Source organism: Ammospiza caudacuta, chromosome 3 (assembly GCF_027887145.1).
Source record: "Ammospiza caudacuta isolate bAmmCau1 chromosome 3, bAmmCau1.pri, whole genome shotgun sequence".
In the NCBI taxonomy this organism is placed as follows: Eukaryota; Metazoa; Chordata; class Aves; order Passeriformes; family Passerellidae; genus Ammospiza; species Ammospiza caudacuta.
Genome location: NC_080595.1, coordinates 71,165,531 through 71,180,309, shown reverse-complemented (window position 1 = coordinate 71,180,309; position 14,779 = coordinate 71,165,531). Strand labels below are relative to the sequence as shown.

General features: G+C 41.1%; 1 protein-coding gene across 1 annotated transcript in view; it reads right to left on the bottom strand.

The window, feature by feature from the left end:
* The window catches only part of LAMA4 (laminin subunit alpha 4), a 96,548-nt gene extending 92,634 nt beyond the window's left edge, over positions 1–3,914 (bottom strand). The window contains exon 1 of the mRNA XM_058800875.1: positions 3,566–3,914. Within this exon, the coding sequence (XP_058656858.1) occupies positions 3,566–3,766 (201 nt within the window). The 5' untranslated portion in view covers positions 3,767–3,914. The remainder of the gene's footprint in view (positions 1–3,565) is intronic.
* Positions 3,915–14,779: the final 10,865 nt, after the last annotated feature.

The following is a 14,779-nucleotide window of genomic DNA, read 5'->3' as shown; positions in this document are numbered from 1 at the left end:
TATCTTGATGAGCCAAGGAACTTAATTTTCCTGAATAGCACACAAGTACTCTGAGTACTTAAGAGTGCTTTTCATATTGATCTGCTTCTTCATGGACAAACCAACACAACTGAATAAAATCTCCTGTGCTTAATCACTTCTGAAAATAAAATTTTTAACTTGTATTTTCAACATAGTCATCTTCAGTTTCCAATTGTTGCATATACCAATACCTTAATTTATTAGACCAACAAGCCTATTTTTTTCTTGTGTATGTACTTACACAGTAAATTCAAATTTTTTTCTTAACCTCCCTCTAAGTTGGCAAATTGGAGTGCAGAATCTCTCAGCTATCTTTAAATTCCTAACACTGTAATCCTTGTCATGATACTTTTCTGGATAATTTTAATCAATTTATAAGCAATTGTTTTTTTTTTAAATAGGAGGCAGATATTTCTTGTCATGATACTTTTCTGAATAATTTCAATTAATTTATAAGCAATTTTTTTTTTTTTTAATAAGAGGCAGATATCTTATTTCACTGTGGTCACTACTCCTTATGTAGGGAACACAACATTTCATTGTGTGGAATGTAGTCTGGCTAATTTAAACATCTACTTTAGCTGCTTCATAAAGCTGTCCTGAAGCCAGAATCCAACAAAGTTTTTAAAGAGGAAGAGACTCCTTTGAGCATTTCCAGGGAACACTGCTATAAATTAGAGGCTTAAAAATTCTGCTGTCTTCACTAATGTATGGGGAATTTGGATTTGTACCTGAAGACAGTCCATGATTCTGTTTGAAACATCTAGAAACAATTTATGTGCCTAATTTAGTGTTCTGGATCACATAACGATTAAGAATGAGGGCACCAAGGTAGCTGATGTTGCCTGAAGTCCAGTTCAGACTCATAGTATTCTCTGTGCATGGATACACCATATCAGGATTAAGAATGTAGCTAGTTCTCTTCTCTTAAGAGATTTTCATCCTAATCCCAGGTGACAAAAATCAAAAAAGGCAAAGCTCTTCATGAACTTTAATTCTGATTTTTTAAACTGCTTCTCCCAGTTCCTCCCAGTTTAGGGTTGCCACACATGGTAAAGGAAGAGGATTGGAAAGCTGAGAAACATTCACTAATACATATTTACATTAATTGAGATCTCCTGTTCTTCTATAGGTTCATAATGTCAAACTCTTACTGGGATTTAAGAGCATCCCACCAGTTACATCTTGGAAACTCCCACTGGCACGTTCCACGTTGCAGCTGACTGTCACCACAGACCACAGTGAAGCCCCATCTGTGGCTTTGAAACTCTGCCCTATGAAACTGCCCCCTTTGTATAATTTGGCACTATTTGACATGACTAACAGCCTCTGTCTGCTCGGGGGAGCTGTAGGCCTGAGTCAATATTTAGACAAAGGAGCTGAATCAAACCGCGCTGTGTAAGGGAGTTTACTCTGCGGTTCACTGTGAGCTCTGGGTTAAGCACTCGTGCTTCCAGAGAGGCTAATTCAAATCCAAACCTGCTGGGATAACCCTGTTCCTGAGGCTGAGGAAGGGGAGGTGAGCTGTGGGAGGGAGAAGCTCTTTGAGGACCAAAAGTAATGCTCCTTCCTCGGATGAGAGGTTACCAAACCACCATTGTCTGGCCCCTACATCAACCTCCAGGTTTAAAGCCCATCCCTCAAATCCTGTTACCAACCACACACATGGATCAATGAGTAAGTGGGTTTTCACTGTTAGAGAGGCATCTGTCCTATCCCAAAAAAAGCATCCTACTGGGCCTGGTGTCCTTGGAAATTTCCGTGGAGGTGAGGCCTGAAATATACAGGCAGCAAGGGGTCCTGAAGTCCCTGCTTCTTCCTCATGAAACTAAAGTGTTCTGCAGCCAAGGGCCTTGGCATGATGATGCCAGGCACAGTCATCCAGTGGTAAGATGGGATCCAGAGTCTAAGTGCTGCCATTGCGTGGGCTGAAGTGACCTACCAGAGGAAGCACCAGTTATTGAGTCTATTATGTTGGCCTGAGCAAAAATTTAGAAAGGATTGAAATGGTTGAAGGAAATTAAAATGTCATTCCCCTGTAAGCATCCAATATATCTCACAGTGCTTTCCCAAGATAAAATCTCATAGATGTACATGAAAAAATGTGAAATGTATCTTTGGGAAAACCATACTATGCTATCATAACAAGAAAGACTAACAATCACTTACGCTCATTATCCCATGAAAAGCAGCTACAAAACCCATCCAGCTCTTAAGTCAGGCATTTCATTGAGGGACTTTCCATGTTGCAAGCAACAGGTGGCAATGCAGCTTCTCTGGGCTGATCCAAGGCCAGAGGAGAAAATCTGTACATCCCACACCATGAAGCCTGTCCAAAAACTGGGATGGCTCCTGAGAGTCCTTATGCTGAGCAAAGCAGGGTTTAACCTTCAGTTTTCTCACACAGGTCATGTTTCATGAGGACTCTCTGGCAGGGTGGGCAGGCGTTTCCTGAGGCTGTCCAGCTGCTTGGAGCAGGGGAATGAGCTCTGCCCTGCCCTGCAGCAGCAACCCTGTCTGAAGGCTTTATGCACTTATTTCCATGGCTGTTAATTCTGGCAAGTGGAGGATAGGTGGAAAATCAACCGTGTGATATTGGAGATTGCAATCTTGATATTGTCACAGTGACACAGCTGTGCTAATCTCACCTCATTTTTGGAAGTTATGCTAGAAGAGCTACCCTTTCCCTTCCCATGACCTTATGGAACTCAATTAGCCTCCTACTCTGCATCTACCATGCATGAGATATTACTGTGTTGTGTCCACTGCTCTACTTTCAACCTTATCCCACCCTGCTGTGTATGCTGGAGTAATTTATTATTTCCTCAAGATGTATTTTTGAGTAGCCCATTCCCCTTGCAGTGTTGCTAAAATAGAGTATAAATCAATCCCAAAATAACAGGAAAAAATTTTGCATTGTCAAATTGCTTCTCAGATCTCTCTAATTTAATTTGTCACTAATCCCAACCACATAATTTTTGGAAGTTGAAATCTCTGCAGGTGTGTTCTCTGCAGGCAGTTTCCTAGATGCATTTGATTTATCATCCCCTGCTTTCACTGTGAGAACAAACTTCAGATTTTGGAGGTGAATGGCACTCAGAGGCAAAACCAGAAATTCCTACAGGACAGTTTGCCATCAAAAGAAAGACTATTTTGGGAAATTTCAGTGAATTACAATTGCAGGAATTACAAGGCAAGCAGAAAAGTGTTGTGACAATTAACTCTTGTAAAATAGCTCTGTTTGGACAGGCCTGTTTAGTTATGTTGGCAGGAAAGTCAGAGACATGCTAAGCCAGCTCCACTGCAAAGTACAGCAGCTGTCTGCTCACAGCAGGCAGGGCATGTGTACATTTGGAAGTCTGAGCTGTATCTCCGCAGTCTCGAAACGCAGCGTCTCAGACCACCTCCCCCCTCACCCCCAAATCCTCCTGTATCGCTTTAAGGCTCAAATGATTAAGCTAACGTTTACCAGATGGGAGCTTTGACACAGACAGGTGAAAACAGAAAATTGCAGACACTGAGAGAGAGAAGGGAATTACTGTACCTCAGCAAAAGGCACCCAACTTCCAGTAGCTACTGCCTGCTGCTGCCCTCTGATAACAGTGGCTTCTTGCGTGCTGACCGCTGAGCTACCTTCAATGTCAAACTGAAAAACGCTTCCCTCACTCGAGGCTGTGCTGGAGGAGAAGCATCTCAAAAAGAAAAATACAGGAGAAATGAGGGGCCAGGCGGAGATCAAAGCCATTTCCTCCCCTTACATCCAGCAGTGGTCTTCTAGCGTCTCAGTAATTGTTTACCCTCTTCTGCAATCAGCCCCCCTTGGCTTAGTGGTGCCTCAGTTATTTTAACTTTCTTTCAGCATTCAGTTTCCAGATGTGGCACTTCAAGGCAGTCTAACCGGATCCCGATTTAAAAGAGGGAAAAAAAAAAAAAGAAAAAAAAAAGGAAAAAAATAAAAGGAAAAGAAGGGAAGAAAAACGCTTTTGCTGCCTCCCTCGTTCTCTCTCCGTGCCTGTGGCTCCTCTTTTTCCCCAGAGGCTCCAGCACAATAACATACAGATGGGCAGTGCTTAAGCAGAGAGTGTCAAACAGAGATTGTATTCCAGGAAAGCACCGCTAGCTCTCCAGCCACCTTATCTCCCCCTGTCAGGATAAAGACTGACGCTCCGTTCAGTGCTCTGGCTTCCTTCACATGTTCACATCATTCCCTCTTTTACCTTTCGTGTGGAGACCCTCCCACTCAAACTTTACTGTTCAGAAAGTGAGATCACCCTTTCCTTCCTCGCCACGCCAACCCCCCACAACTCCATCGGACTGCTCCAAACAAATCACTAACTCTCCTGACTGTTTATTTTTTAACATCTCCAGTTTATTCAGCAGAAGGCAGAAAGGTGCCAAATTTATTAAATAAAAACCCGCTAGACTAGCCATTTCTTATGTCATGGGGGAGGGGAGGCTGTGGGCGGGAGGAGGAGGAAGAGGAGGAGGGAGACAGCCTGGCTGTGCCATGGGCTAAGAGGGCTAAGTGGTTTCTCTAACATGCTTCATTCAGTTCCTTTCCCTCAAGCCCAGCTCTCAGCTTCTCGCTGGCTCATGAAAAAGAATATCGTTCACTGCGATTTTGGAAAATGACTTCATTCCTCAGACTCATGAACTTTTATTTACAAAGAGCATCTTGTATTCCTTTTTCAAGAGATGCTTTGTGAGGCCCTGGTAACAAGGCTTGCAGTGTGTATGTGGAAGCGAGCTGAATATGTTGCCCACAGCTCACTTCATTTTGTGACTATGATCTCAAAAAGACAAGACAGGAATCCTTGCTAGGTTTTGGGATGAAGTCAGGGTATAATTATACTAACGTGCACTGCTCCAGCCAAGAGGTCAGCACCTTGTCCATCAGTGGTCCTGAATGCAGGGAGTAGTAGCACCATTGGCCAGTCAGGCTTCTTTCTTAAATCTTTGCGGAAATTGGCTCACGAGGCTTCATCTTCAGAGTGGATTTCTTCTTTTTCCCTCCCTTCAACCTTTCCTTTCTGGTTGAAGATATTATCAACCAAAGAAGCAGCCAGTAGAGATTTAAGGCTAAAATGAAGACTTTGGTGCTCTGTTAACTTCCATACACCTGTAGACACAGTTTTGGACCCATAAATTCTGTACAGAGGGACATAAGGCAGTTCACTGTGAAGAAATTCTGCCTGATTCAGAAATGGCACAGCTGAGCAGGCAAGGCCACTCAAGCTTGTGGGGCAAAGTACTCCCCCAGCAGAAAAGAAGATGCTGTGTGACATGAGGGTATGAGGTTCAAGACCAAGGTTAGGAGCAGGAAATAAAAGATATAAATGGTAACTGAGGGTTATTCCATTCTGAGAGGAATAGAGCATCTCTCTGCTAGTTGAACCTGACCTGATTGCAAGCACACAGTCCTCCCAGAGCCCAAGGGTGAGATGTCACGGCTGCCAGGACTTCCCTAATTCTTTCCGGTAATGGCAGTCCTGGAAATGGCCTGTAATAGGTCTGAAGCACGAAGCAGAAGACCAGGGAGTCTTCAGGCAAGGAGTCCATGACCATCCCATTAGGCCTTCTGCCACAGGGGCAACCTCGATTAGTAAAGATGACATTAAAGCAGGGCTAAGAAAGAGAACAAAACATCTTGAAAGTAAATGTTAGAATCACAATTCCCATGGTGGTAGTGGAAATTTTTAACTACCCAGTGAATTGTGGAGCAAATTGCCACAAAATGTGTGAGAAAATTTTTTGGATGTTTTTTGTTTTTTGAAAAACCTACCACCAACCAATCTTCTATGTCTGCTCCCAGGCATTTGGCTGGCCAGCTTGATAAGACAGGCTTTAAACTGAAAGACCTGGGGAATGGTGCCCAAAGTGGCAGTGCTCACAGCATCTCATCCAGGTGGGGATAAGCAGGCCAGCCACAGCAGTGGCAAATGTTCCTCAGTTGCCTCTCAAGCTGAGAACCAGAAGGCCAACCGCTTGAAATGTGTGTATACCTCCTGTGCTCCCTCTCCTGAGAAACTGGCATGCTCCATTACCCCTCTGAAATGCCTGTGCTCCAAGGCACACAGCATGGGGAGTAAGCACGAGGAATTAGAGGTCCGTGACACTCACAGGGCCATGACTTCGGTGCAGTTAGAGATGTGGTGGGATAGCTTGCATGACTGGGGTGCTGTCATGGCTGAACATGTATTTAATGAAACACAGGCCTGCAAGGTGAGGTGGTGGGGGTGCTTTTTAAGTGAGAGAGCAAATCGAATGGATGCAGCTCTGCACAGGGGTGGAGGAAGCATGAATCAAGAGCTTATGAGTAGGAATTTATTTGGGTGGCACTGTTGAGGGTGTTTTCTAGAGGCCACCTGGTCAGGAGGAAGCAGCATCCTGGGCCTTTCTCTGTGCAGACAACTGACCATCTGCACCCTGCATATTCCATTGAGGGGCACTCCTCATCATCTGCATCTGTATTCATCTGCTTCACCAGAGCAAGAAATACCATCAGAAATGTCATTAAGGATGCTAAGATTACAAGTTCTTTGAGTAAAGTCTGGTGTCTTTTACATATACGTAGCAAGTAACCAAATGAACTTCAGAGTATGATGAAGGTGTCTGGTCTAGTAGGTTAATAATAATACAAAATTCCTGAAACACATTTAGAGAAAAGAGAAAATATATTCTTGAAATGGGCAAAAGTTACCAAGTGAAAAAAAATTGTTATACGTTTTATTTCTTTATGTAAAATCAGAACAAAGATATTTGTATCCTTGTAGAAGAGTTCACCACGCTAATTTACAGCAGTTTAAAAGAGGAAAGGCTGTAATTATTCTCAGGATCAAAATCCTAAAAGGAGGAAGATGTCTGCTTAATAGCTTTTTAAAATCCCAGACTGGCCTAAGGCATTAAAATTTTGAAAAATTTCATGTTGTGATTCTATATAACAAAAGAAATACAGGTATCTTCAAATGGTGGAATTATTAAGTGGTGAATATGTTATTCTAAAGAAATATAAGAAATAGAACACAGCTCACAAGATCTGTCTCCCCAAATATATTAGTCCCATACAAGAAAAAATATGACCAAAGACTTTTTAGCAGAAAATATTACATATTCCCCTAAAAATCACTATACAGTGGAATAGCTTGCTAAAAACTAACTGCTTAAAAAGCAGTTTTCTGCATTTAATTTTAAATACTTTAAAAGACTGTATTCCTCTTAAAAGAAGTGCAGATTTGTGTAAAAATTGAAAAAAAATTAAAAATATGCATAGAGTGCTTATGAAATATAAACCTTTAAATCTAAATTTATGCTGTGATAGACTTCCAGTTTCTTAATCTGTGGCTGAGATGATGTGGCTGTGTAAGCAGCCTGAGACTTGGAACAGGACTTCTTCAATATGGCAGAGTGCAGAAACAGGAGTTTCTCCTTCTGTTTTCACTGTATCATCCTCTGTTCTTTTTACGAGTTCTTTCCCCCATCTTTAACATTTGGTTTTGATTGGCTATGATAGACAGTGGAACTGGTGAAAGACAACAGGAAGAATCCAGCGGAAGGCTTATTACAAATAACATATTCCAAATTAACCAATCTCAAGCTTTTGTGTGTGGGCCACTGGTGGTTTGTCAGTTCCCAGTGGGACATCTGCAAGCAGCCTGTTGAGCTCTAGCGCCAAATGTTACCAGTTGAGCATTTGAGAATGTTGCATGGTGGTCCAATGGAAATGTTGACTGTTGACTGATGTTGCCATCCAAAATATTTCAGAACCAGTGTTCAAAGTGACTTTCTAAAGGTTAGAAGACATTGGCAGCATGTCTTTGTATCATCAAATGAATTATCTACAGTCAAAAACCTGCGGCAATCAAATCCATCAAGCAAGAATTTCTCTGCCACAATTAGTGCCAGAGAGAGATGCTAATAGAATTGTACTTATGCAAACAAAACGTCACTTTTTAAAACTTACTTCATGTGTTTTGGATTATGTCATACAAGGAGAAATCTCAGTTGGCAGGTGGAAGGTAGAATTTATGCTGTAGAGTTCAAGGATGTCATACTGTCAGACTTTAAATTGTACCCCTGCAGAGAGATGTAAGCATGTTCTTTGTTTCTTTGCCATACTATTTAGGGGCATCAGCTAATTATTTTCCCACATGAAGGCATTTTAAAGCCAACAGTTCTCATCCCTCATGTAATTAGTTATTGGCAACACTGGGATCTGGCTCATTCCATGTTGCTTACGACCAGCCTCATAGTATTTCTGTGCAATGATGCTTGTCACTGCCCAATTTCTCCACTGTAAATCTTCAATTAAACATGCCAAAATCTTGCTAATCTGATGGAAATGTAGTACTAAATTCCTTACTACTACAGTATTAAAAACAACCTTATTTACCAAGAAGGATGTCTGAAGGTTTCCATCTCGAGTGTTTCTCTCTCTCTTGCTAAAAGCCTTCTCATTGGGAACTGTATGGACCTTGCAAGATTAGGAATGAACCACAACATATCTAATACTGGATAACTTGAAAAACCCAACCTACAGTGGTTGCTAGAAATCAGTCAGGTTTAGAGTAGTGCTTTCCCAATCAAGTGTCCTCTCCCTAGAGTCAACCAATAAGTAATAATAATATTTTTACAGTTTTTCAATATGAAAGTCTTTTAGTACTTCTGGTAATTTTTAACAGTCTTTTCTGAACCTTCTGATAATCTTGCTATATCATTATTCCTGTTGAATGGCCTGAACTATAGATGTGCTATGCTACCATTAATGATAATATCTACTTAATTCCTTATGAATTCTAATATTCTGTATACTTCTGATACAGCTTTTCTAGCAAATTGCTTAGAGGTGAGTAAGAGCTGCTAGCCTAACTTCAAATGTAGAAGGGTGTATGAGAAAAGAAACCACCATCATATGTAGCATTGCACAAATAGCAAAGACACTCAGATGCTAAAAAGTGAACTAGAAGAGGTGAGGCTGGTGAGATGAAGGTGGTATTTGCAGGGATGGAAGCCATGTTTCAGTCTTTTGAGGATAAACAGTTGAATCTTTTCATTTCCTCTTGCAATTCCCACGCCATCTTGCAGTGGCAAGAGAACCATTGTAATATTCCATTCAGTTTCTTGACCCAGTGTTTTGCTCTGATATTTTGGCTTGCACATCTACAACCTAATATTTCCAGATGGTCTCTCATATAAGTTCTGTGTGTGTCTGCTTATCTGTTAAGATAAAATTAGCCAAGACAAATCAATTCAGTCTGTTATAGCCAGTAAAGTGACACCTTTGGTAGAACAAACCAAAATGTTATGTGAGAGTTGTATTTTAAAAAAATGTTTTTACAATGGAATTGTCCCTAGTTTTATCAAATATGCTTGTAGGTTTGTATGAGTCTGGAGGGAATTTGATTAGGAGGAATAGGACAAGTTTTGCCTGTAGATAATGACAGTGCTTAGTATCAGTATAAATATCAGTATCAGTATCAGTAGATACATTGATGGAGAAAGAGGTGGCATTTTAGCATAGCTTGTAGCTTATTTGAGTAGTTGACAGATTTTATAGGTAAAAGCAACACATTAAGTCACACAGAAGAGAATAGGTGGCCCTGACTAACAATGATCCTGATAAGATAAATTGTTCTCTTAAAGTGAAGACCTGTCCCAAACTCAGATTTTCTTATATTTTTTCCTTTTGCTCTTTTCTTTGTAAATCTTCTCCAAGTCTTCAGAAAGGTACTTCTTTTTAATTCTTCATAATGTCACTTGTGCCCTCACTGCCTGTGAGGATTTATTGGAGAGTCCCCAAATCTACAGCAGTTCCTTTTTGAGATTCCTTAGTTGAACGATTCCTCCTGCTGACTGTATCTTGTCTCCTTCTCTGAAACCTTGGACACAAGGGGCTAGCTGCTCTTCCTAGGCAAGACAGGAAGGGTTTACTCTAACAACAACAAGACCAAAGAAGATTAAAGAAAAAAATACTTACTTTATATACTCTTACTTACAGCAGATATTCTCAACTTGTTTGTGGTACTCATGCTCTGATTAACTGCCACAGTGCACTCCTCCACAGTGCAGCATTTCCCCATGCATTATCCTTTGACCTAAGCTGGCCTCTTTCCTCTCTGTCTGGAGTCTTTAGACATTTCCCTTTCTCTCCCAAATTGTTTGTCTAATTCAAGCTGCATATCGCTGATTTTTTCTTTTTTTTTTTTTGAAATTCATTCTCCCTCCTGGGAAGCTTCCCCACCCTTCCTCATCGGTTGTTTGATCATAATAATGGAACACTGGCAAAAGAAAATCGTTGCATAAAAATCCACACTGAACTTTACAACCCCTGTAGAAATGCCCATAAAAATGCTTTTCAAAACTGAAAAAAAAGCCACACCCAAGAGCCCAGATCCTGGAAAACTGGCTAACAACTCTCCCAAATCCAACAGTGCTTAACTTAGCCTTGGATATAAAGTCATATAAAAGTACATATGCTGGATCACTGCCAAAATACTTCCCATGGATCCTCCTAGGTCAGCACAAAGAAGAAATTGTCTCAGTTCCCTTCAAGTTTAACTCCATTGGAGTTATCCCCTCCAAGGATATGCTGGTGGCTAAAAAGGAATATGCTGCCTGCAGCTGACAGCAAAAATGAGATCTAACAGAGAGCTGAAGCAATACTGAGATCAAGAACAGTTTAGCTAGGGCAGCAAAGCTCTTGGTGTAGCTTGTTTTCTGGCAAGTTTGGTGGGGTTTAAAGCCTCCTTAAAATACTGAACTTCCCCTGACATGTCCCTTTGTGCTAGATGTAGCGTAGAGATAGCAGACTTGCAAGAACATTCTTTTCCAACCTAGCATGTCTCATAGGAGGGCATCCCAACACCAGCCAGCTCTCTTTGCTCAGTTATTCCCTTTTTAAGCATTGCACCAGTTTTAAAATTGCTCTGTGCCAGCAGTGCTTGAAAGTCAGCTTTAGTTTCCTTGCATAGCAAGCCTAAAATGCAGTAAAAACCTTTTCTACTATGATGGGAAAAGGAAATGTTTCCCTATAACACAAACAGTTCAGCAAGGCAGATCCAGACTTACATGTCTTGATTTTTGTATCACACCTATTACCTGTCAATATAATCTGATGGGGATATTTTAAAATGCTTGGTTTCTCTAGTTCTGATTTTTTTTTTTTTAAGTGGAGAGACCTGTGAAGGTGCTTTGTCTTAGATTATTGGTTTTAGATGCTAAAATTAGTTCCCCTGAATGGCCCAGTAAGCAAGGAGGAGGAATAAATTTTGATTGCAGTCTGCCACCTGTACTCCTGAACAGCTTAATTTGTTAATGTCAAGTCTGCAGGCACTAAATGAATGCTCATGAAAGTCTTGACTATCTGATGAAGGGCACTGGCTAGTATGATGCAATTAGCTGAGCTCACCGATTATGATGGACAGCTGGAGCTCCCTCAGTTTTTCTGAAAGAGCTTAATCAATGGCATCAGAATAATAGAAGCTCTCTACATGAGAAAGGCAAAGAATGAAGGCAGTTAATTAGATTTTTTTAAAATGGTTGTGTTTATTATACTTCCCATTTGGCCTTGACATTTAAGTCTCAAACACAAGTGAACATAACTGTACTGCTGATTTCACTGCAATCAAAAACAGTTTTAATTTGCATAATAAGCTAAAAGTATTTGTTTGAAACTATGACCTACAATAAAACCCCCCAAAAATTCTCACACTGTTTTGCAGGAATTTCATATTTTCTCTTAAAAGCAAAGGTGATGGAAGTTATTTTCATGTACAGTAAACACTGTTTTCCAGATTTTTTTAAAAACTTTTTTTGTATTTTATTGTTATTTTCACCCTGGCCAAGTGACAAATTCAATAGAATAGCAAAACAATTCTCTTTGACAGGAGGCACAATAGCGGCTCCCTCAACTTGTCTGTTAGCAGCAGAGCTGGCTGAGCAGCTGTCCCCTGTCCCACTGCCAGGAAATGCTGACAGCAACAGCTACACCATTTCAGCTGCTCACTGGCTCCACAGCAAGTTTTGATGGCTAATGAATTGCGTAAGTGCTACCCAGATCTGTCCAGATCTGAGGAAAAAGAACAGCAGCTTCGGGATGTCGGCTGTTTTGAGAGAGATCCAGTACCACAGAAAGTTTCTTTCAAATGTGTGGGTCACACTTGGTGCCATTATACAAATCTGCATAAACCAAAGCTGCATTTTCTGGTAAAGCAGAATGAAAAAGGGTTTAGGAGACACCAGCATCTTTCAGCTGGCACAGAATGTTTTGCTATGACAGCAGCCAGCCACGATGGAGCCAACAGACAGAGCAGTGTGCATGCATGTTGAAAATTGGCTGATTTAGTTGCTTACCCACACGTACAAATGAATCCTGGTAGCTCCCTAATTGCCAAGCTATTAGCTATGCAGTCAGGCAGCTCCAAGATTAAGCAAGTCCCTTCAGTTTTAGACACTTGCTTCCATAGCTGTGAGGAAATCCATGTTGCTTTGTCCACTTTTATTAAGCTGTTGGAGCTCTGAATGCACATGCATGTAGACAGGCATTGTGTAAACCTCCAAGCAGATCAGTGCTGCAAGGGAGCTGCCCTTAGGTACACAGGCTGTGTGCATGACCAGGGGCAGCTGATTCTCCTCTGGTGTCTTAGGCAGACGTTCTCTGTAACAGGATAAGTCATTTGCCTTTCGCAAAAAATCAGATGCTTTACTTGGTGGCTTTTTCTAAGTAGCAGAAAGTTATTAACTTGAACCAGGGTGATCACAAACATGATGTGGTGAGTTTTAAGGCAAATCTGCTACACACTGATGAAGGTACAAATGACATTTTTTGGGGGAAACTGCCCTTTTATGTCTCCTCAGTTGTGCATTGGAAGTTTAGGCGTGCTGGGAAGGTCTCACAGCTACATACCTGACATTTTGAGAAACATTGGACTGTTTAGATACCTTTGAAAATATTTCTTTGGGTTTCTCTAAGCTTTGCATTGAGCTCAGGTGATTCTCCTGGCCTGGGCTGACAACACCTTTTTGAGAAATTGCTCTTCATAATTAAGGTGAAGCGTGTGAAAAGACCTGATTTCTGAGCTGAAAGTGTTTTAACAGCCTTACTAAATGGGTCATCCTTGTCTGTATGGGTCTGTACTGTAAACCAGTCTGCAACTGCAGGCTATCAGACCAGCTGAAATAACAGCCTTTAACCTGTGAAGAGTGTGGATGGATGCCACTTGCATTCCAGTTTCAGTGCTCCGCTTCTGCTCCCCACAGAGCTCTTTGCCATGTGCTGAGTGAACGGAGCAATCCAGTCAAGCTGCCATCTGTAGAGTGGAGCAGAAGTGTGTCTTCACTCACATAGAATGAAGTGATTTCACCTGTGATTCAATTCTACACTATGAGGTCTAGCCCGACTTCTCAGGTTCTGTATTGATTTTAAAAGCAGCACGAGTAGATGTGTCCTAGTCCTCCTGATTCAGAGTCTACTGGATCATTCCATCGCACATTCTGGGTCTCCATAACATCAGCCATTATCCTCATAATTGATGGGAAGTTCAGACGAGGTTTGTGTAGCCAGCATCATTCTGATAACTCCTGATGAAGCTACAGAATAGAAAACAATATTTATTTTTCTTACAAAAAATCTAATACACTTGTCCAAATTCCTGGTTTAGAGACAACACTAAACCCACTAGCACTTTGATGCCATTCCCATTGTGCTTTTCATGGAAACCAACACTTTCTTTAGTGACTATCATTAGTTTCCACAGCTGAGAAATTACTTCTAGCTGCCAAAAAAGTTTTCTTTATTACTATTCTGGTTTTATTCTTACTTGTGGGTGCAAAAAGCTGTCTTTAAGCTTCTATTTCCTTTTCTCTTTTTTTTTTTTTAGTTGATGAGCACAGCTACAGCTTTTTGCTTTCTGTTTCTGTGAAAGTCTCTCATGATCTAGCTCTAGGTTCAGACCTTGTCAGGGTTTGCAAGTGCTTGAACCAGACAATAGAGTGGTTTCTTAAATTTTACTGGTGTGACAGGAATATTCATGGCTGCTGAAGTGGCTGCAGTTATTGTATCCATAGCAGCACACATCACACTTGGCTACGTTGGAAATGGACTCTGTGTTTTCATGCAAATCCTATGATTTGCATGAAAGAGTGGATTGTTCATACAGGCCATCAAATTTAACAAAGGAAACTTCCCATTTTGACTGCATTTGCAGAAAGGCAAAAGTAATTGCTGTGAGCCTCATACAGTGGTTTCTCAGTGCTTGCTGGGACAGAGCAGGTTTTCCTGTGGGTCAAGTCAAGATATCTAAAAGTTTTTTGTTTGCCAGTTTCCATGAGACACTCCAGCCTGAGTCCTCTCTCAGAGCAGTTGATTTTAACATTGTTCATCATACAAGATATCCTTTCCTTTTTGATTCTTTTACCTTCTTATTATGTCAGTGGTTCACACCCTCTCCTGGATCACCATGTGACTGCTTTGATCTGAGGATGTTATTCTGTGCTCAGATATTCCCTTAGTTGCTTTCTTTGATGCAGCAAAACCAGAAAGTTTAAATAAAGATTTCAAGAGCTGGAAGTTTTGACTGCCATTATCTGGCATGAGATGTCCAATTTTTGGGGTTACATTTTGAGGCTGTATGCCTTAGGCTAGATTTCACAGTTTTTGGGCTTGTGCATTAGTGCTGAAAGTTCAGCTCTGGAACCTCTGTCTTGTTGCCCACCTGTTGTTGGTTAATGGTGAATTTAGACTTACCTGGATTTGCTTGTGGCA